Source organism: Varanus komodoensis, unplaced genomic scaffold (genome assembly GCF_004798865.1).
Source record: "Varanus komodoensis strain SLA01 unplaced genomic scaffold, ASM479886v1 scaffold10, whole genome shotgun sequence".
Classification (NCBI taxonomy): Eukaryota; Metazoa; Chordata; class Lepidosauria; order Squamata; family Varanidae; genus Varanus; species Varanus komodoensis.
In genome coordinates this window covers 26,858,974-26,883,519 of record NW_025335269.1, presented here as the reverse complement: position 1 = coordinate 26,883,519, position 24,546 = coordinate 26,858,974, and the positions used below count along the sequence as shown (strand labels likewise).

General features: G+C 38.6%; 1 protein-coding gene across 1 annotated transcript in view; it reads right to left on the bottom strand.

The window, feature by feature from the left end:
* Positions 1 to 24,546, bottom strand: part of CSMD1 (CUB and Sushi multiple domains 1) — a 909,441-nt gene that overhangs the window by 206,614 nt on the left and 678,281 nt on the right. The window contains exons 23-24 of the mRNA XM_044419148.1: positions 19,715 to 19,884; positions 15,708 to 15,864 (exon numbers count right to left, since the gene is read on the bottom strand). Coding sequence (XP_044275083.1) covers positions 15,708 to 15,864; positions 19,715 to 19,884 — 327 coding nt within the window. The remainder of the gene's footprint in view (positions 1 to 15,707; positions 15,865 to 19,714; positions 19,885 to 24,546) is intronic.

Sequence of the window (24,546 nt, the reverse complement as noted above, 5' to 3'; positions counted from 1 at the left end):
GTGTGAACCAGAGTTTGTAGCTTTGCAAAGGTTTGCTGCTGTGTTATAAAATCACACATATTATATGCAAAGGGATGAATATTATATGTAAGGGGCTCATAGTTTACTGCCCATGATTAATTACTTTTTAGTAAGCAGGTTTTAGGAACGATAGGTTATCAAAATACCCAAATAGGTTTGTGTACACTGAAAAATGAGGCAATTGTGATGGGTGCAGCTAGTCAAAAATACTAAAATGCCAAAATTATGCTCTGCTTGTCATAAACTACGGCAAAGTTCATTACTCTATTAGCATAAACCTAATTATGGACATTTTGGCTATGACAGCCTTTCCTTTAAACAAAAATATCATTTCCGTTCACGCTATTTGTCATCTTTCTCCCTCCTATTTCCCCTCAAACATTCATTTTTTCCTAACTGTCAATGTCACGTCTAACTGCTGGCTCGGTCAGCCCGCTTTTCCCTCCTAATATTCTCAAAGGAGTTTCTTTCTCTTTTTGCAGAGCAACTTCTCCTGTCAATCAGGAATAGCATTTAAGCCTGCCCCACAAACAACATATGAGTTTACAATCAATCATACAGTAATTATACAACACAAAATCTCATAAAATTGGAATCAATTGCAGAACATTGTCCCTCAAATATATGGTTAAAATCCCATTGCAGTACCTGTTGTCACAATAGGCTTTTATTTAAATTTCTCATCTTAGTATGTATCCTTATCCTAGAAATTGAATGGACTAGAACATCAAAATTTCCTTAAAAATGGGAAGGGGGTGTGATGCTTCCTTCCTTTACCCTCCTGGCATTAAACACTACAAGCACCAAATGCCCTACATAATACAGCTAGAAGTCCAGCTGTTCCAAGATATATTCATAATAAGGGTAGATAAAATTCAATGATAAACAAAGAACAGTTTTTAAAATTTAAATCAGATTTTTTGGATTTTTTTAAATGTGGGGGTATAAGATACATTATAGTCCAAAGGTCTTTTGGACTTCTTTTAAAACACAGATGCTTGATTTACACTTCTCAAAACAGTGAATTTGTGCTTCAGTGATCACATGTCAATTCTACACAGCAAAAATGTTCTAAAATAAACATACAGAGTAGAGAAAAAGACCTTAAGCCCATTGTTCCTTTGCAAATCTATGTACATAGAATCAACCCCCTCCCTCTTAAGTGTTAAGTTTCAAAAAGATCATTGAATAGAAGAATATTGCTGAGAGTAGAGTAGATCTGCACAAGAAGCTAAGTGTGAGGAGAGAGGGACAAGCAGTAGAAATAAAAGTTTTTCAGCAGAATTCTCCACAAGTCTTTGGATATTTTTGTGAATAGCCTGAGGTTTATCATATTATTATTTCCCTGGAGGAGAAAATCTATAATGGCAGCAGGCCATAAAAGAGAGTCAGTTTGGGAATATTTTAATGAAGTTCCTCTACCTATAGGCAAGGCAGGCATGTCTGTAAAATGCAAACACCTCACAATAGTTTCATAATCACATATCTATGATGTTTATCCAATACTATAACCAAATGAGTAATTTTTGATATATAAAACTAATCTGAAAAGTTGTTATTCTAAAAATAAAACCTTCATCTGATTGTAAATATTAAGATTATTACAGCAAGAATGAGTCTTTAGGTGGAAAACCATGATTTAAATCTAGTCTTACTGACTAGTGATTTAAATCAAATCCACCCTATTTGTAACTACACTGTCTCATCAGATGGGGTGCTTTCTTTGAATCTTGAGTTCAGAAGTACTAGTTTTGTTGACAAAACTAGCAAAACTTCACAAAAAGCCTGATTCTCTTTGGTTCAATTACTCAAAAAGGCACATTAAGCAGAAGGAAAAGAAGATGCACTCTTCCCTCCCTCTCCACCTACTCTTCTCCAGCTACCTTCCCACCTCCCAATTATCTTATCAAAACAGCTGTGCCACTGATGCTGGGGAGATGGATGAACATCCTCAAACAAAACTATTCATCAGGAAGATGGACCAGCCACAAGAATTTATTCCCTTTCCTATTCAGAACCTGTGCTTCCAAGAAGCTAAGTCAGAATGACTACATGGTGCTACTGAGATGGAAAAACCTCTCCTAATGCATCCATCTGGGTCAGTTTCCTTCCCTGATCAGGGCTGAAATGACACTTCCACTGCCCTCAATTGCTGTGCCTTTAAGTGAAGACAAGGTAAAGCTAGCAGATGTTTCTTAAAAGTATGCTGTTTATATGGAAGGAGCCATAGTGAGCAATTACTTGGCAGTTTCAATGCATACAGAATCAAAAGAAGGGAAAGATCCAGTGTGTGAAACCAAATAATGCCCTTTCTTTCATGGAAGAAATATTTATGTTGTGCCCTATTATCATACTGTTCAATCTCTCCCTTTAGGGGCATCCCGTTCTCTATAAATGCCAAATGAGCTATATTTCTGTATTGTCAAATGACAAAATACCTTTGAGAGTTATAAACAAACAAAAAATCAGAGCTCAGGTTAAAGGACCATAAAGTCACTTTATGTGAACGCCAACTGCACAATAAGATTCTTTAGCCTCTCTCTGTGTCAAAATTTATCAAGTGTTACAGAAATTGCATTGCTTATTTCAAGTCTAATTCCTCTACTTCTATGAAGGTATTTACAAGCAAAAAGGCGTTTTAAGGTTTCTGTCTGTTTATTTTAAACTCTAATGTGAGCAGACTCTTTCCCTTGGCTGAAGTGTTATGCAGTTTGACTACAGAGAAAATAACAACTACATAAAGTCTCTCTGGTATTAGAATTTTGTTTTCCTTTCTCTCTTTATCTCCCCTGCCCTCCATGGCTTTCTAAGAAGTGCACAATATTCCTGGGTAGTTTGATCAAAACACATCTTTCTATAATTTTTGTATTCAGATACTTTGCCATGTAACATGCCATGTGAGATATATTAATTCCATCTAATGTATTGGTATCAGCCACAAATGCTTTCCCCTGGGCAATTCTGATCAGGGTCCTTTCCTCATACCAATTATCCTATGTATAATTCTCGGCCCCTGCACCCTCTTGAGCTAATATTACCTGATGATTCTAAAACATATAGATGAAATATAAATGCCTATACATTTTCCTCTTCGTGTGTAATTATAGGAGCTGGCAGGAAGTGAGAACTACATGAAGGAATTATGTAAAAGAGCTTAGAGCTATCTCAACCCGTCAGATTCTGGATCCTGACTATTTGCTGTGTCAATGAACTGTAATGTTGTGGCTAATTTGGACCCATGGAGAGGGCCGATTGCAAATGGCAATAGCTTGAGAAACCAGGGAAGAGATTTTTGTAGCTTCTTTTTTTTTCTTTAGAAGCACTCTGAAGAATACATCATGCTGTGTTCAAAAAGCAGGTTGAAGATGTAATAAAAATATTAATTTAGCAGGAACGGGTGCTGTCCAATAAGTGTCTCCCACCAATGGAACCCCATTTGTTGGAGTCCCCTTGCCCTCTTGTGGTCCCCCTGCTCCAAGGCTTGCTGGAGAAAAAGGGGTTGAAGAAGGGAAGAAAAGGAAGGAAGCTCCCATTACACGAGGGGAAGTCAATGCACTGTCAGTCAAAGCTCTTAAAAATGGAACCACTGCCAGTAATGGCATACAATGCTATGTTAAGCTGATTCCCCATTTAAGACCACTCCAAACACCACCTAGGTTACAACAAATGTTTTAGCTGTTCTTAAGAATTAGGATGTGCTCTGTGGGGGGGGGGGGATACCTATTGCAATATGTTAATCTGCTTTTGAATGTCTACTTAGTTTCAAAAGTTTTTGCCAAGTGGCGTGGGCCAAGAGAGGCCATTTGAGAAAATAAAACTCAACACTGCCTTAAGAGGTAGTTATATGATTCTGTTTTGTTTGTTTTCCTATATATCCTCTGGCAAATTTTGAATTTTGAATGTTGTGCCAAATGAATATAGTTTACAGACCTATAGTTTATGTATTATATATTTTGCATACCTGATTATTCATTTATTTTATTTATTTAAAACATTTTTACCCCATCTATATTCATCCACTATTATCCATAGTAGAGTCGTGTTTTTCTTAGGAAATGTAGAAATACATAAATTGAAATATGCATTTCCTTATCAATATATATAAGATACAATAATAGTCTTATCTTGACAAGTGAATGCCTACTCGTGTGTAGGGTTAAACAGGGTATGTGGGGATGTATGAAAGCCCTTTCCCATGAATCCAAATCCCATGTCCACCTTCTTTAGAGTTTTTCTAGAAGTTTTTCTGAATATTCCAGAATTAAGAGAGATCATATTAATAGTTACCTTTTCTGTCGCAGTGCGCTGTCTCTGGAACTCTCTCCCAAAGGAGTTTAGATTACCCTGTTGTTTGACCAGTTTTTGGTGGGATATTATTTTTATGTTAATTTTTGTTCAACATGGCCTTCCATTTTTTTTTTAAATGCATAACCTCTGCACTGTTTTAAGATTCACCATAGGTCTCAATTCTACTGAGGATGAAGGTTTTAATATTTTGTTTAAAAAAGTATTGTAACTATAAGTCTCCATGGGGGCTCTACTTGGCAGGAAAGTGATTTATAGGTTAATAAATGCATCAAATGATTGAGAATAGTTGCATTTTCTCTGATTCTGAATGTAGTAAATGGGCAAAGTATTGTTGCTATTGTTTATACCACCTAATAGGTGGTGGTATCTCTAGATATTTACAAAAAAGTTGAAGAAAGACAAAAGTTAACACGTTTCTTCCAGTTCTAAACACATGTTTTCACCTTACAGGGGCCCATGTGGTGAACATATATCAGCTCTACCTAGTAGAGTAGATAGAAATAAGTTTAACAGCAGAGGAACCCACTCAAAGAAGCAGTGCCTGACCAATTTTATGCAGACATTTCCCTGCTCTGCCACACCTGGAAAACTTCATCTCACACAGCAGGAATCCTGACACCCAGGGAACATTTTCAAGTGGCATTGAGGCTTCGCTCAGAGAGAAGAAACCATCCCACTTCCTCCTGCTTTTTTTCCATAAGCAGATATCTGAATCCAACCATATATTTGTACTCAGTTGCCTAATTATGTTATTTGGATTATAGTATAGCACTATAAAATACATATAATTGTAATTAATCACTGTGTTGTTTATATTGTTGTAAATCTCCCAGAGATCTTTGGCTATGGGGCAGAATTAGAATGAATGAATGAATGAATGAATGATAAAATGTAAATACCTCCCCCGTCCACGCACACACACAAGATCAAAAATTTAACATTTACAGGTATTAAAATTTGTAGCATAACAATGGAGTGGGAGGAAAGAGAGAGAATTTTAAAACTAACAAATAAACAGCACATACAGTGGTCAAGAACACCAACCAGTCCCAGCCAGCCTTACCAATGACAATGAATGCTAGCAGCTGCCCTTCAAATAGAATGGCATCAGAAGGACTAAGCATTCCCTTTGAATGTCTCCCTGTGGAATGAAATGACACCCATTTCCTGTACAAGTCACTAAAGGAGGCAGATCAGTACACAGGTATCACTTTCATACATTCCTGCTTTTTCATAGTACAGGGTACACCAAAATCATCCATACAGTTGAGCCTCACCAAAAGTGTGAATGACAATTCTTTCAGGAGCAATAAAAAGCCTTTCTGGATAAACATCTCTGTTAGAAGTTATAACACATGTGTTAAGGCAGTGTGCTTCTCTAGTTTTGATTTTCACAAATCAGCTGATTTTATGCAAATCAAGCTACAACTATGTGCTTTTTAGGTGCCAATTTGCATAAATCAGTGAATTTTATCTAAATTTCTTTAGTGGATTTCCTTACTCCCTGAGTTCTTTTTAATATGCAAATTGCTGCCTTCTTAGTAAGAGAAGTCTGCAAAAGCCTTCACTTCTCAGCCCACTTATAATAATCAGCTCAGAGGAAGTTCATAAGCTTGCATGAACTGCATTTCCTTGTTTTGATACATCCTAACCACAAACCCAGTCGTCTAGGTGTCTAATGATCAATTCTCCCAGTACCGGAAGCCCCTGTTCCTGGAAGCACATCCTCAGTGCAAGAGAATATTTATACATCTTCTGCAGAACGGATTCCTTCCTCTTCTTTGGACTAATTTCCTCATCACCTAAGAACCCTCTCCCCATTCTCTGCAGCGCTGAGCAGCTATTACCCAGGGATTGAAACACTGCTTTCAACCCCTGAAGGTCCTGCCAATCCCCCCTCCCATAATTTCAGTTTCTCTAGGTCAACAACCTTGGCTTTGGTGGAACAAACTTGTTGCCTGAGAACCAGGAGTACATTACACTAAACACACACCTACAATTTCTGCAGAGTTGACACTCATATACTCATTGACACCCACTGAAATCTGCTGGATGGTCCCCACACCCATGCTGGCTTTCTTCCCTTCTAACTGTCCTAACTTTCTAACTGCCTGCTTTTGAAGTCAAGAAAAGAAATTGAGACAATCAGAAAGTTCAGGGAAGCAAGTGTTGTTTTACATGCAGATTGAAACTGAATCTAAAGGATATGATAATAACACTTTTGATGGCATTTACATAGATATGCTTCTTGAAGTTACATTGCCTCTGATCTGGATCCAGAGGTTTGCATCTTAATTATAGTGCAGGATTAACATTTTCAAATGGATTATACAAAGTCTCAAAATTACTGGACCCAGTGGCAGTATTTTGTTAATCAGTAAAGGAGTAAAGAAATTTATAACATCATGGGGAATAAATTTAAAGATTATGGTTGTGGAAGCATGACAAATTGCTTCTTTTGGCAATTCTGATTTCCTATCAATACCTTGAAGGCAAAACAATAAAACAAACATGTTTTTGTAAAAGTATCATTTACAAAAAATACAATTTCTCATGACATTTGTATATTAGTCAGCTACCACCCCAACATTTGCAGTGGGGTTTTTGCCTTCTATCGTTCGGGGTAACAGTGAATACAGTGAATACCTAGGAATTTAAACCCTGTCTTCCCTCAATTTCACAACAATTGCATATGTGTACTCTGCCTGCCCATATCTGTCTTTCTCCCAAGATTTTTCTGATTTGACGATTCAGTTGCTGGCATGGCCAGCTCTGTGCCGATGGAACTCTAATTCTCCCTGTAGCAAACCAGCCTCCAAATACAGCCCTGCCATTGCGCTGGCACCCTCCTGCTCTTTATTTGGCTAACCCTCCCTCTAGGTCTCCATATTGTCCTACTCCATCTTCGCGATGAGCAACTGGTGAACTGTTGACTATGGATTTGGGTAGTAGTTTAACTCATCTTTCTTTCTCTAATTATTAGGTAAATGATGACCTTTTTAAAACCATGCTTAAGTTTTGTTTGTGCTTCTTAGTTTATTCCCCATTCTATCTAGCTCCCCCTACACATGTGTGAGCACACACAATCTTGTATGCTAGATATTTAATTGATGTTAATCAATCAATTTTTTAAAAATATTGTTTATAATATTTTTAGGGAATAGGCAATCTAGGGCCCATGATATGTTTTGGGCTACAGCTCTCCTGGAGGAAGACAATTTCTTTCTATTTTGAAATGGAGTTTACTTTTTCAGGGTTAAATTTCTTTCAACCACTAAGCAATTCTTTGATAAAGGAGTTCGGCAAGGCTGTATACTGTCGCCCTGCCTATTTAACCAATATGCAGAACACATGATGAGAAAGGTGGGGCTAGATGAATCACAAGTTGGCATTAAGATCGCTGGGAGAAATATCAACAACCTCCGATATTCAGATGATACCATTCTAATGGAAGAAAGTGAAGAGGAACTAAAGAGCTGCGGGTGAAGGAAGAGAGCGCAAAAGTTGGTTTAAAACTCAACATTAAGAAAACTAAGATCATGGCAACTGGTCCTCTCACTTCCTGGCAAATAGATGGTGAAGAAATGGAGGTAGTGACAGATTTTATTTTCCTGGGTCCAAGATCACCGCAGACGGAGACTGCAGCCAAGAAATTAAAAAACACTTGCTTCTGGGGAGGAAAGCTATGGCAAATCTAGACAGCATACTAAAAAGCAGAGACATCACCATGCCAACAAAAGTGCATATAGTCACAGCTATGGTTTTCCCAGTTGCAATGTATGGCTGTGAAAGTTGGATCATAAGGAAGGTTGAGCACCGAAGGATTGAGACCTTTGAATTGTGGTGCTGGAGGAGACTCCTGCGAGTCCCTTGGACTGCAAGGCGATCAAACCGGTCAGTCCTAGAGGAGATCAGCCCTGACTGCTCTTTAGAGGTCCAGATACTGAAGATGAAACTCAAATACTTTGGCCACCTAATGAGAAGGAAGGACTCACTGGAGAAGAGCCTAATGCTGGGAACAATTGATGGCAAAAGAAGGAGGGGATGGCAGAGGATGAGGTGGCTAGATGGAGTCACTGAAGCAGTCAGAGTGAGCTTAAGTGGACTCTGGGGGATGGTGGAGGACAGGATGGCCTGGAGGAATGTTGTCCATGGGGTTGCAATGGGTCAAACAGGACTTCCCAACTAACAAGAACAAATTTTCCAATCAAGCAAAAAAAAAAGAGAGATCCCAGAGTTTGGCCAACTGTATTAAGACATTTAAAGAGATTTTCTAACTCATCTGGGAATACCAAATTTTCATGCCCAAGACACATGGAAATTTTACTTGTTCATCTTCCTTTCATTTATAGAGCAAAAAGATTAGAGCAAAGAATAAGATAATAACTAGATGTCAGAAGATCCTGAGAAAGGGGTTTCTCATTTTTAGTGGTCTCTCTTTAAAAAGAAAAGTGTTGGATTTAATATCAGTAATACTATCAACATAGTATAGATAAATCACAGCCTACTACACATTTAATTTCTGGTTTTTGTACTATGTGGCTGCATAAATTATGCCATTTGTCATACAAATGGATCAGTAAAGGTACTTCTGTTTCAATTTCTACTCTGTCTTCACACATACTCTGTGCCAATCTCACTGCCTGGCTTATTTGGCTATTCTAATTTTATTCTGAATGCCATTTTAACAATAAGGATAGTCAGACGGGTAGCAGACCTTACGCGGCACTGAACAAATTTCCTGCTGGCTTGAGAACTTTAAAGCCAGACCCAACAGAGGGAATGCCTGAGGCGGTATCTACAGGTGTCTAGGCAAGGCAAACTTTAATTGGGAGAAAATATCCTGTAAAATTTATTTTTAAAAAACCCACAGAGTTTAGTTGTTTTGATATAAAGAAACAGTAGTCAAAACATGACTCCCCACCCCAACTTTTCTTTGACAAATTCAAACTTGAAAAGTGTTCCAAAATTTGGGTAGGGGAGGGGAAAAATATAAGAAAAAGGTGTGTGTGGAGGAAAGCACTTTGAATTTCTTTTTCTGTGATTTTTGTCATTAAAAAAGGAAAATTGAATAATAAATGAAAGCAAAACAATGAAGGGGTAAATGTTTATTTTGAAAGGATGTGTAAACTTTGAAAAAGAAACCTATAGTGTTTTTAAAAAGCAACTTGTATAAACTTGATACAGACTGTAGGAAAGATGTAACTGTAGCCCATTTTCTGCAGATTCATGACAGAAATGGCCTACGCATTGATTAACAATTTTCTGTCATGAAGAGTCTACAGTTTTCTTTTCTTAACACTTTTTTCATACATATAGCATAAGACACTAATTGCTACTAATTGCTACAGAAATAGTTAGGACGTTGATTTCACCTAAAAAGGTATATTCCTATACTGCCAGACATGTTGTTGCAGACATACCTACTCTGAAAAAAACTTGATTATCAGAGAAGCTTGAAAAAGAAATGTTGCTCATCATAGCATAGATACATGACACGTACTCCATAACACTTAAATTATTCCTATACTAGGCTTTGAGCCAAAATTTGAGTTACATATGATTGATAATAAAGTTTGTGAATAAGACATTTGCAACTCTATCCCTTAAAATATGATGACTATATATGCACTCCAAAATATTAAGGTTTGCATCATTTACAAAGTAGGAATGTATTCCTGATAGGTACTCCATGAATACTACAAGGGGACATTTGTACAGCTCACCTTCAAAAAGTGAGGCCTGGATTTTACCTGAATTTGATAGACATACAGTCCATGATCAGGGCCGGCGGCAGCGTGATGCATTTGCTTGCAGTAGTGTCACAAAAGAAATAAATGCAGGCAGAAACTGCTGTCTGACTGGCCCAGCAAGACTTTTAAAAACAGTGGACCTTAGTAAAGGGGGATATTTTAGCTGCAATTCAGGCAGCAAAATTTCTTGGGCTGTCACTGCCCAGATGCCCTGATTACTAAAAATGTCTGGAAATGGGAACACGTTTATATATAACTCTCCGAATGGCCATGATGGTAGATGAAATGTAGCACAAAGTAATTAAGGCGTTCCCATATGGATGGTTGTGCATTTCAACAGAATTGAGTCTTCCATCCTTTCCATCTATGGTGTTCTTTAATTTCTCCCTCAGCAGCAAAAGTGATCTCCCATCAACCATTCACTCTCTATAGGCATTTAGTTCCAGAATACAATGCAGGTAAAACATTTGTAGAGTGACATGTTCCTTATCAATGTCAGAGAAGCACTGCCTTCAGCAAGACCAGGGATGTCTCAGAAATTTCCCAATCAGCATTTCTCTGATACAAATGCATACGCAAATGCAATTTGTAGCCAGAAATCAGTAGATTTCCAGGGTTTTAATGTACTGCTTGAAAATAAGCAAACACAAAAGTCATGGTTTTTAAAGTGAAATCCATCTTAGCTGGCTGCAGCAAAAACAATGTTTTCTAGTAGTTAAAGAATGGCAAATGTATTCTGACAAACTTAGGTGGACACTCTATACTTTATCAGATGACAGTGTGAAATTCTGGCAGTTTTCAACATGCAAACCACTGAAAAATGCACAAAGAAAAAATGTTCTTTTCAAAAACTGAACACAAACATGGTTTAGTCAATGGGTCCTTGGGTCTAAAATGCATACTTGAATGTCCTTCTTATGAAAAATTCATATGAATTTCAGTATCAATCCTTAAGACTAAAACCCATGCAGAAATTGGACAGAAAACTGTCCTAAAAAACACTGACAACCTTAGTGAGACTCAGATGGATAGATCACCCATACCTACAGATGGCTCCATATAGAATTTTGATAATATATGCGTATGTGTGATCGCATTTGTCTTTTTTGAATTTAAAAGAGTGGGTGCTCATCTGGATCAGGAATATGTTATTTTACCCAAGAAAATGCTATCTGTCCAATAGCAAAATATATGGTTTAGGGTTGAACTGGGAGTTCTTAAGTGTTTTCTGTCAGGATAAACAACCTCAGAAACACAGAAACAGAGCAAGTCAGAAGGTGCCTCCCGGGCCATCTAGTCTGAGCCCCGGCTCCAGCCAGCTCCGCTCACGACATGCCCACCATGTGCCTGTCAGAAAAGTGGGTGATTTTCACTGGGAGAACATTGTGCTGGAAAAGAATTTAATGGCCTTCCACAACATCTCACTCAGATGGAGGGGCTGAGAGTTAATGAACCTCCTGTGTTCTCAATCAGATTCAAGAGCTGCACTTTCAATTTCTTTTCAGTAGCTCAAAGTCTTGCCTAGCTTTGTGCTAGATAGCAAATTGCACTAGGAGTATATGTTCTTCACAGTGCAAATCACCTGAACTTGTTCAAATCTTGCTAGGACTGCAAACTTTCCTGCTTCTAATTTGCATAAAACAACATGGCCCATCTTAGGGATGGAAGTATGTGGGGACAAACTCTGATCCAGCCTCCTCCCAATCATCCATTGACACATATTTTAAAAACTGAACAAAATAACAATGTTTTCAGGTCCCTCCTGGAAGGGATGTATAATCCTGGAAATCTTTTCTATTTGAGCTTGCAGGACTTTCACTCCCTTTCGGACCCCTTGCTGAGAAGACTATGGAGTCAGGTTATTTTATCCCAGTTTCTGGGAATGTGCTGAAATACTTGGGCAGACTGGGAGCAGAGAATTACTTTGCAGGAAGTAAAGCTTCCTGATGAGTCATTAGGGACCTCTGCTGCAGTTCATCTCATAATGTTATGCTAATTTATCTTGTCAAGCCGGAGGAAATTTATCCTCTGGATTTTTACTAATACCCCAAACATAGCTCCTCATGCTATTTCTTCCTCTGTACCCTAGATTTCTTCAGCCCAGTTATGGTATTTTTCATGTGTTGCTGGATTTTTACTGCATATATGGCTGTGTTTGCGTTAAAGAGATTTGGCAGAGTGCTTGATGGGTGGGAGCTGTGTTTTGCATGGGGACTACTCTAAATTCCTCTTCTCTCTATGGGATTACTCCTTGTAAGGGCAAATCATTCCTTGGCATTCGCCTGAGGGCTTGTCAACTCTCTCTTCAAAGCAGGCTTTTTTCTTTGGCAAGGTCAGGAGGAGGGGAAACCTTGGGACAAGTCTGCTGGAGAGATATGTGTCTGTGTATGTTTGTTCTGGGAGGCAGTGCTTGAATAAGTTTGGAGCTTGTTGTCTCTTGCTAGATGCCACCTCTGATGTAAGTCCCTGTTCTCTCTTTGGTTGTTTTTTCCATGTAGGGAAGGGCATGTTTGGAAAACTCACTCCCTTTGAGCTGCACAGGCTTTCACTGGCTTTCCTACTGAGCCATCCAGCCATCTGTTTGTTTGTTGTTTTGCTTTTTTGTAATGTGCTAGAAATAGCTGTAGAGCAGAGAATGCTTTTGCATCTCTGAAGGCTTTCTAGCTTTCCACATATGTATTGGCTTATACTGTGAATCTCCTCTAACACCTTCATACCTGTAGGGGATGACTTCATGCACCCCACCCCCCAAAATATCTGAACTTTTGATATTCGCTTAATTTGTTATAATCAATTGTTGCCATGCTTCCTGCAGAAGCAAAAGAAATACCAGGTAGACAACAATGAATTTTTCCCTCTGTTTTTCATTTCTGGTTGGGCTGTCTGTCATAAACAGCTAACTTAATTTAAACAATCCAAAGAACAAAGCTGCATATAACCCAATCTGGATTTTAGATTTCTATTCAAATCCTTTGCACATTGCACTGTTTCTCATGACCCATCACTACATATGGAGAAGATTCTGGCTGAATCCAACCTAAAAACACCATAAAGAAAACATGAAACCAATCTGAAGTTGAGCCGATTCTTACTGCTTTCATGGTTGTTGTCAGCACTGGCAGTTACCCATTAATCATGAGAGAGAAATGGTTTCTTCTTGTAATTTTAAGGGCAGTTTGACATTTGGAAATCAGCAGGTGACTATACTTTTTTAAATTATATAGGGATAGTTACCACCACACAGACACATGCATCTAGCACTAATAAAAAAGAGAAAAGTAGCAGCAATCAAGGTCTGCAGAAGTAGAAATGTACTTCAGGAAAAAACTAAGTGAGAGTCTCCGTCCCACACAGCTTCTTGAGGCCAGGCTGTATGAAGTCTTTATCCTGCACTGTGGGGTGACTTTAGTACCCCAGATGCATATTCTTTACTGTAATGTAGGCATGAGTAGTCCTACTGATGTGTTTTTTTATGATATTGTCACAGAGTGCCTTCTCTTGTGCAGGAATTATTAGTCACAGGACTCTACAGGTATAATTCCATGCATTTTTATGTGATTCCTAGCATTTTCTGTCAGCAACAGAAAGACAGGAGCCACTTGAAGTCACTCGGAAGAGGGCATGGCTGGCTGCCTAGGAACACCCCATGCTCCAACATCATGCTAATGGGCTTCATTTCCCCCTTTCAAAAGTAGCTAAAGCTACAGATGCAATAATCAGTAGAAAAGTTGGCAACCCTTTTGTTATGTGACTGTTAAAGCCTAGTAGTGCCAAATCAGTTGAAATAAAAGAACCAAGATGGAAGAAGAGCTGTATGCTGTCTGCGATATTTCACAGAGGCAGGAGCCCCAGAGTTCAGCTGCTTTGCCTTTAGACAAATCTAAGTTCTCAGTAGCTCAAGTGGAAGCTATCAGAGCGAGGGCAGGGTAGAATTTGTGGGGCTGAGCAGAGCCACTTTTTGGACTTTCACCCTCCCTCTGTGCTTTCACTGCATATTCCTGCCTGGGGGTCCCACATTGAGGGCCCTACCTTGGAGGCACCTGCAGGCATGTGTAGGAGCCAACGCCATGCCCACAACACAACAGCACGTGTTGGACCTCTTCCAGCCAGCCAGATGGTCAAATTTGACTTTGGAGAGGCCACATTTTTGTGGCAGGTGGGGCCAGAGGCCCAAGCAGCATGGCCACCATGTCCAAAATTCCAGCATATTTCAGCTTAAAATTCCTGATGTCAGTAATGAGGCCTGAGGAAAGGCATTTCAACCTTTTAAAGTGGAGGAAGGGAAATGTACAAAAGTGAGGAAGCCACCAAATGACAGATTGCCAGGGAAAGGGAGTAGGGCCATGGAAAGGACATGTAGATTCTGGGAAGCTCTGGGGCTTCTCCACATGAGGGGTTTAACCTAATGTTTTGCTGAGGTGGCTTCTTTCATTTTTCTTCCAGGAGGAAATAAGCCTCCTTTACACAGGCGATTTTCCAGAGATTTGTATTTCTCTGTCTTTCTATTTATTCAGTTAACCATTCATAAAGTAGCATTGTGGTGAAGCTGGAATATAGACTTGCGACTTATCCTGAGGCTTTTGTTCCAGGTGGTTACAGTTTAAACTTTAATACTAGACTTCCCTTACTCTAAGAACAAACAAAATGAAACAAAAACATAAACAACATAAATCAGTGATAACTGTAGCAAAGCCCCCCTGCTTAAACGTGAGAGAGAACAACGGTGTCACAGAAAAGCTCTGCAAAATTCCATGAGCAAGGCAACAAAAGAGTCTTGTGTAGTTAAATCCCCAGAAGGGGATAAGAGGCTTTTTTTAAATTAAAAAAGAGGTCATTTCAGAGCTTTGTACACATTTTCTCATGACAGTCTCCTGGGAGAAAAAAAGTCACTTCTTTAAATCATCGTCTGTTATGTTTTCCTCTGCTTATCAACACAGGACAACAGTTATCAACACAGAACACTTATCAACACAGGACACCACAGAGAGCCAGTGCGGTGCAGTGGTTAAGAGCGTGGGACTGGGACTCAGACAATCCGGGTTCTAGTCCCCGCTCACCCATGGAGCCAACTGGGTGACTCTGGGCCAGTCACAGACTCTCAGCCCAACCTACCTCACAGTGTTGTTGTTGTGGGGATAAGTTGGAGGAGGAGAATGATGTAAGCTGCCTTGAGCCCTTCGTAAGAAAAAGGCAGGATATACATTGAAAAATAAATAAATAAAATAAATAAACTGTTTGTTCTACTAATGTCACTGCAAAAGTTTACTCCAGCAGAATGCACAAAACTCATCACCTGGACATCCAGTTGTGTAGATTTCACCATAAGATGCCACAGATACGCTCAGCCCCAGATTATTTAAGATGGCGTCTTTGTTATTTTCCCTACTGTGGTGCTCACAAAATAATGTGCTGTGGTTGAGAATACTGCTTTTAAACACTATGTCTGTAATCCCTTCCTTTCCAGCAGTGAAAGAAATTAGAATGCAATCTCATAAACACAGTAGGTACTAAAAACTAATCTGTAGGGTTTTGTGTTAAATTATGCTACCTAAGTAACATGCTTACTTTTTGTCCTTCCTGTCAAAAAGCAACAAGGACCACCCTATGGCCATGATGCTTACTTACTTGTATATGTGAGCTGAAATCCTTGGTCTGTATCCGTGCCGTTAGTATTGAATTCTATCCATAGGTGATTTGATGTGCTGTTGAGAATGAGCCCTATCAATTCACTTTTGGTAAATGTCCCCAAAAGTCGTGATGAGCTGTCTTGTCCATCATATACCTGTTAAATATAAAACAAACATTTAAGTTTTAACATGAAAATAAAAAACCTATTTCAAACATACTTCAATACAGCAGAGGATGTTTTCTTGTGCAGCTAATTTCCAAACCATCGAAACGTCAAATTGGAAGAAAGCACTCCTCTCCTTGCAGGAATATATTTACTATGCAGCTCATACGAGAGACCATAATATTCTACTTTCTTTTCTTTTTTACCATTTTGTGACGCTTATATAAAATTAATAGTTATTCATGGCTTAATTCTTAGGCATATTACTACCTCAGACACCCACCTCCTCTATAATCCACTTAATAAACACTGAAAGAGGTTTGTGACTGATGTTTCAGTCAAGGTGCCTCTTGTGAAAACACTCATGAGGGGGCAAAAATAACCTTTACCACTGTTCTTTCCTGACTAAATGTATTAATATGGAGATTGACTCAGAGGCACTAGTCTGTCACCTTTCCTTTCAGATTCTGAGCCTGAGGTGATTTTTTTTCATCTTCTTCAAACCATTACACACACACACACACACACACCATTTGATACCACTTCATAGGAAAGTGTTTTACTGCTTGCAAGCAAAGAGCACACAAGTTTAGCTGTAGTTCACAATATTGTATTGGGAAACTGGAATTAATTTGACATATTGTTGATTTTTGAGGTGGCTTTATAATGGCACAAGTCACACTGGAAATGGATTTTCTGAATGGTCCTTGGAACAAAGAAATAAAAGGACTCTGTTGTCATTGAACTGGATGTTCTAGCAATGTATGCATTTCTAAGAACATCACCCCAAATGTTTGTGCCTCCTTGCCTTTGCTCTCTACCAAAGAATCTGAAGCAGGTTCTCTCCTAAAAGATCTGAAGGTCAGATTCTTGTTTCTGTTTGGTAACTCATTCATGCATGTATTTCTTTAGACTGCCAAAACTGAAGGAACTGCTTCAGTTGTAACAGCTTAAATAATAACACCGGGCTTGACTTAAACCATTGGAACTTTAGTTAACCACATCCTATGAGAGTGCAATTAAAGTTTATGCCAATGCAACAAGTTTCAGATATAATAGATTCTTTTGCTTTATCAAGTTAATACAAAAGAACTCATAAGGTGCATGAGCAGCACAGAACACTTCACAGTTTCATACCTTTAATGCAATCATGTTTCTTGCAATTTGTTAGGACATGACCATTAACAAAAGTTTTAATATGAAGTGGAATAGTTATTTCAAGTCCTTTCTCTAGTACATAACTATCTAACTGGTCCTCTAACTAGTATCTGTCTAGTAAGGTAAAGATTTATCTTGCAAATGTGTGCTAGTTGTATCCAACTCCAGGGGCAGTGTTCATCTCGATTACAAGCTGAAGAGCCAGTGATGTCCAAAGATGCTTCCATAGTCATGTGGCTTTCGTGCACAGAACGCTTTTACCTTCCCACTGACGTGGTACCTATTTATCTACTTGCATTTGCATGCTTTCGAACTGCTAGGCTGGCAGGATCTGGGGCGAGTAATGAGAGCTTACTCCGTTACGAAGCACTAGGGATTCGAACTGCTGGACTGCTGGCCTTCTGGTCGACAAGCTCAGCATGTTGCCCACTGAGCCACCATGCTCTGATATATCTAGTATCTACTATCTATTAGTTATTGCTTCTCTAAATAGAGGAAGCAATATCTGTGCACTAAGGTTGATTTAGTATTTACTATTTAATTGTGTACATTTTCTTTTTTAAAATGTGTATAGTTTGTATTTACAGAAAAGTACTGCATATTTACTTCATCATATATTCATCTGCAGTGCCTTCTGCACTACCATCTGGAGAGAGAATCTGTGAATGAACAACTGCCATGAGTAAAAAGACTCTGCAGATCAATAAAAGAACTGCTTCTGTAGTTGGACATCATTACCTTTTGACAGCCCTGCGTCCATCAGCAGCTCATTTTGCTCCCACCTTTCCTAAGAAGAGCCTAGGTCTAGTTTGTGCCATGAACTGCCAAGGACCAGAAGAGAGAATGATAAACACATGAGTAATTTCCCTGTTGAGTCAGAGTTGGCTGAATAGCAGCACAGAAATGCAGTTTGTTTTTTGATCTGATGAAAGAGGCAACTATCCCCTGGAAGCGTTCATCATTTTATACTACATCCTGTGTGTGTTTTATGAAAACAACTTGGAAATTCCAGTATCCCCATGCAGTGAAATGGTTCAAGTATTGATTTGGGTCATCTGTCCCAGTGGTGAAGCTCATTGGTGACTTTGGGGATGCCACGGCATGACAATGCCCAGTAACACTGAATGTCAGCATAACCTATCTCACCAGATTGTCGTCAGGATAAAATGGAGAGAAGGATTATATAAGTTTTCTTCGGGTTCCTTGCAGGAAGATAGGATACAACAGAAGACCAATACGGACAGGTGAATCATAGTGCCATCTTGTATGCATCTACTCAGAAATATGTTCCATTTGATGCAGTGTGGCTTACTTATGAACACATTATAGGATTGTACTGTTGGTCTATTTCTAGTCTGTGCTCTAATGTATTCCTCCATGCCACACCATTTCCTAGATAATCTATAGATTCTTTTCTGAATCTGACATTGATGCAAAAATTAATATTTAAATATAATGCACATCTTTAAAAAACCTCTTCTATTCAAAAATGCATTTATAGAACAATCTGCTTTCAGAACATGCATTTAAAACCGAGTTTGATACTGTTATTTGGGGATCCAGATACTAGTTCAGAACATCAGGATGTGCAAAAGCTAGATTGTAAGATTCTGGTTAGGTCAGTTCATATCAGAATTGGTGAAGATCAAAATTTTCAAGCATCCCTAAATACCATATATTATCCTTGTAGCTACCAGATTATTGCACTTGGGGACTAGGGTATCTTAATTTAACAGTCATCATTGCAAGGTGTAGGAATTTTTTCGCCCTCCCTATTACCCCTGCCTACAAATGCTCAGTCTGACTCCTGGACTGTGCATTAAATATTGCATTGAGTTTAAATTTCACTTAAAGAAAACTTTTTATTATCTTTCCTGAACTCATGTCTCTGATGTCCAAGCCTGTACCACCTTGATTTTCTCCCCTTCTCCATCCAAAATTGTTTTGTGCAAAACAAATACCACCAACTGGACTTTCATTGTTTTATATTAATTATACTTGGGGAAGCCAGATAGAGTATTTCCTTGACTAAAAGCCCACTATGACTTTGTTGTGGCTTATGCTGACCTTAAGTACTTATAAATTTGAATTTGTCCAGCTTTAACTTAACCTCAGAAACTGCCATATAAACAGTATGACTTTTCTTTTAACTAGTCCTGCTAGATTGCTTTGTTGGAACCCAACATTATATCCCCATGTACTTCCATTTTCTGCTTTAAAACCATCATACGGTAGTACTCCTTCCTAAGACTATTGTGTGAGACTTTATTTTAAAATCACAAATTAACATTGCATTTCATAAGAAATTTCACCTCCATAATGTCCTAAATTCCAAAGGTAAATTTCTCAACATCCCTAATCCCTTGGAAATAAATCCAAGTTTTCTGTTAGGTGTTTCTGTCACTTAATTTTTCACTTATTTATTGATTACCAATATAATAATCATATATTCACATACCAAATTATTTCAAACTAGCTGCACTGAAAGACTTTGGTTGCAAAATTCCCACATGTGAAGGGGATCCTAATGACATACAGGTCAGCAACATACAATTCTGTCGATTCAAGTATTTCTGTCCATGGCTCCCTTATGGTCATCCCTTAGGCCACCAGCTACCCCAACAATCATTATGCATTTATTGGACATCTGAGTGGTTTTGTGTTACAAGTTTTTAACATTTACCTTAAGGGTATCTCCTTCATGTAGCTGAAATGTTCTCGCTCTCAGGTGGATGCCTTTTCCAGGTTCTGTTTCAATTTTATAGATGCATTCATGATTGTTGCCATAATTAGATGGAAAATTCGGTGACAGCAGCGTTCCTTCGTTCCCAGACACACTTGCACCACATTCAGCTAAAGAAAACAGATACCTTCTTTGTAATGAAAAAAGGATTTATTCAATCTTTGCAAATAATTTTTAAAATGGTGATTATCTTCCACACTATGAAGTCCCTTCTGGTAATAATTAAGATTATTTTATATGGATTTTAACTTGTTTTATCTATGTTGTAAGCCGCCCCGAGGCTTCGGCGAATGGGGCGGCATAAAAATGTTTTAATAAAATAAAAATAAATAAAATACCTAAGCAGAAAAGTATGTTACTCCTTTGCTTTACCACCAAATGGCTTAGGAAATATTCTCATTTCTTATAACATTTTTAAACAAGATATTTTTCTTAAACTTTAATGAATATTTGTATCAAGATGCATACCTTTTCCTTCATTTCAGATCCTTTCAGCTGAATTTTCATGTCTAGAAGCACTGCAAATTTTGTAATTGTCACATTTACCAGGGAAAGTATCCAGGGAATTCTATGCACTAAGGTAACATGAACACATACAAAGCACTCTACTGTCTAATTGCAAACAAAAGGTAAAAGTGGCTTGCCTCTGCTTAGCTCTCAAGGAAACAAGACTGAAACTGACTTAAGCTTCTCAGGAGAAATCCTAAAAGCAAACTAGAGATAATGACTGGTATTAATAGCCTAAGTTCACTTATACTGCTTATATGTAATGTGTTTAGGGTATGAGATGATTTAATCCAGGCAACCAGTCTGTGTTACTACTTCCCATTGTTTTACTTCCAAACTGAATTCCTGACTTGCAGTCATCCAGTTATGTAACCTACGTAAGGGTGCTTCACATGGATATTCATTTTGACAGCAGAACTGTAAAAATATTAGGTGTGTTTTCATTAATGAGTGCCATGTCTTATGGAAATCCTGGGTTGTGCATGTTTTCTACCACCTTTGTGAACTTGAGTGAAATAGGACAGAAAGTCTGGGACTTTTTACCTTCCTCTTCGTCACTATTTCTCTCTCCATTCCTCATTGATTGAAAGGGGAGTAAAAAGTGATTATTTTTATTAAACCATGTTTTTATTAAAATTATGATTATCACCATTGCACTCACATCTCCTTTTTTAATCAATTTGAGCCACTTTCTCTTTCATTCTTCTCAGGAGAAGGTCATTGTGGGTGAGTTAGGATTTTAATCGTGGTTGTTTAATCATGGTTGATTTTAATCCACAGTCAGTGGGTGAATTCATACATCACACAAACTGCACCCTGAGAACAAGCCACCATGGTTTGACTGTTCCCCAAGCAACTGATGGTACACTCAACACATGATTGGTCCATTGAGTTTCTCATCTCTTCCTTCCCCATTGGACCTCTTGCAGGTATCTCAAAGGACTCTGCAGCAGGACTGACTTAGCTGCTCCCCAAATCCTTACCATAGGTCCCTGTCAAAAGCCACCCATTGTCCTGTCAAAAGCTAGCTGCCAAAACTCCTTTCCCTCAGAAAATGTGGTGGTATAGTCATTTGCATTTTCCTGAGTGGCTAGCATCTTGAAAAAAGTACAAAATGTACAGGACTCTGAGGACAGTCATGGCAAACAATAAAAAGAAAGAATCTTACCACAAAGCTGCTGACCATCCCCTTTCACAAGTGAAGATCACTTATGGCTTTGCTTTCCCTTAACAGGTCACAATTGATTGCTATCAAGAGAAAGCAATTTGATGCCTCTCTGGGTCAAATTTCAGGACCGGTACCTCCTGCACTTTAATACCACATCGCCGACCCAACATTTCCCATTTTTTCACTCATGAAACTATACACCACTGTAGTTGTCAAGTGTGGCTATTTTTTTAAGTGCCTAAATATTTGAACACATTTGAACACATATTGTGTTCAAATATTTGTGAATTTGAATATTGTGAGTGCCACTGATGGTATTATTTATCTATTTATTTATTTGATTTATATTCCACTTCTTTTCCTTACAAACTCACAAAGTGGCCAAATAATTTGCCAGCTACTGATAGCAAATGTTCTGCTCCTCCAATGTGCCACTTGGGTACTTTCAAGTACCCAAGCACTGGCTGCCAAAGCAGGGAGTGTGAAAGCTGGCAGTCAGGATGGCGATCATGATTTTTGGGTGGGGAATGGCAAAGGTGAAAAGCTGCAGGAAGTGAAAAGGTGCTGTGATCATGTTCCGGCACATCCAACCGTTGGCAGTCACCCAGAGGTGCTGCTTGGGTGCCATGTGCCAGTCTTCCCCCCTTCCTTTTAAGCTGATCGGGATGAAAGGGTTTCTATCTGAAGAATCCCAATGTCCCCACTGATTTGCTTGTTCCCCAACAATTGCCACCTGCAAGTGGCACCCAGGACTTGTGGACAAAGATTTAGCACTTCCGGGGGCCTGCACTTATTGACAGAATGAGGCGAGCTGACACAGTCCACACAGGGGAATTTCATCAACTGTTTCTGCTAATTTCTGGCTTCCTCTAGGATGTGCTTAAAGGCTTGTTTTGCAAGCAGTAGGTCCTGCTTGCGCAATGGAATTGGAAGTTCCATAGGCTCTGTTGGATACTGCCCAAGGCTCCAATTACAGAAATGTAGTTCTCCATATATGGAGACCTGAGGAACAGGTGACTAGAATAGGATGGAGTCAAAGGGTTTTGGATTTAATAAGTGTCTCACTGCTGTTCTTCCTGAAGCTACCTTTTTTCAGGAAGCTACATGTTCAGCGCAAGCATTAAGAATATAGTTGTGTACAAGAAAGTTATCTGCAAGATAGATAAATTAATGTATGAAGTAGTTTCTTTTGGATTAGTGGCTTCCCCCACTCATTTTCTCATACTTTCACTTCATCTTGTATTTTAAATATGTTGGGTATGTTGTTTCGTTTCTCCTTTTCTTCTTATTATACTACCCATCAAGGTTCTACCTACTGAATAAAGCAAAACACACAGCCAGTAATGGCAGCAAATCCCCCATTTCTGAAGAACATTCATATGACTTATGGGCTCATATTTCTCAATACGTAATCTCATAAATAACATTTCATCAGCTAACCACCTTAAGAAGTAGTGTCCTATACCTCAGTATCAATTTTCATTTTAAGCAATTCTGACCAAATATGTCAATTGTAAATATCACTGCAACAATCAACATTATATTACTATACTCTCATTTTAAACATGCACCCACAAACATAGAAGGAGAAAAAATACTGTATGTCAAGCTAGTTGCTGGGGAGAACTGCTATTTTTGGTCAAAGAGGAATTATGGTTTTGTTTTGTTTTGCAAATGTCTTAAAAGTAAAAGGATAATGTAAACAGACTAGAAATACACAAAACCAGTAGGGAATTTGTTCTATAGTCAAAAACAGCATGCTAATATTTTGTTTAAAGTAAAACTAAATGAAAGGCTATATGCATCTAAAAGGACAAAGCCACCTCCACCTTTAGAAATACTCCACAGAGACTACAGTTGAGTCTTCTAATGCATTTGAAATGAATCTGTGGATTTAAATAATATTTATATATATAAAAAGAAATCAGCATGATATTTCTGAGTGAGACTGAAAAGTGATCTACTTCATTCTTATCAGATAGAGAATGAATTCCTCTTTTAGTTAAAATGAGATAGTGATTCATAAAATCCTATCTCAAAGAATATGGTGAATTAGTCTATAGGCTAAACATATCACATTGAAATTATTCTTAATAGTTTTCGTAAACACTCAAAGTCATTATTCATTCTTTACTTTCAAATACCAGAAGCCTAGCTGTAGTCCTATAATCCTAGCTATAGTCAAAGCCATATATTTTGAAAATAGCTGAACCACAGACACCTGAATCACCACAGTAGCTTTGATAGTTTATGGTCTTTACTGGTTCGAACGATCCAGACCTACAACATTTTGTTTAAGCCACCAGCTAAGAGCACTTGGTGTATGTAGTTCCATTAAAACCAATGAATGGATTCTCTTCACACAGGAGGTCCACAGACTGCAGGGCCACTGTCCATCTGCAACTGTTGCACAACCCCCACACCCCGCCGTTTCTCCCACACTCCAAAGATGACCCCACTGGCCAGGAAATCTGCATCTATGAAGTGCAGACCATGGAGGGTTGTTACTTCCCTTTCTCTATTCGGCAGCCTGTCTCATCCTAATTTAATCTGGTACTGTACAGGGTGGCAGGAGAAAGATGCAAGAGCTTCTCTCCTCCCATTTCTTATATCTGTAACAAAAGCTTAGACATTTAACCCTTGCAAATCTGTGCACAATACTTGGGAACAGGAACATTTGGATGTGATAGAAGCACTTCTGGGGAAACATGTAAGGGCCTCCTAGGGTACGACACTGTTTGTTTATATTTTCCACAACAAAATCAAGAACTTCATTCATCTTCATTCATTCATCACAGTTAACAACTTCTTCCAATACTATTTCTTTCCTGTCAGTCTGTGGCTTTTCAATGAAAAAGGTGTCCTACTCTTGATCTAGCATGTCTGCAGAGAAGAAAAAAAATATTTTGCCAAAAATGGGACAGCGGGCTAGAATCCACAGCAATGGTGGGGTATGCTTTCAAATCTCCTGGATCCATTAATAAGGACAGATAACAGAGCTGAACAAGATGTTTTCAGAAGTCCTCAGATAAATCCATTTTACCTTCCTAGACCTGAGCTATGCAACCTGCTTTGTTACAGTCATTTAGAGCTATAC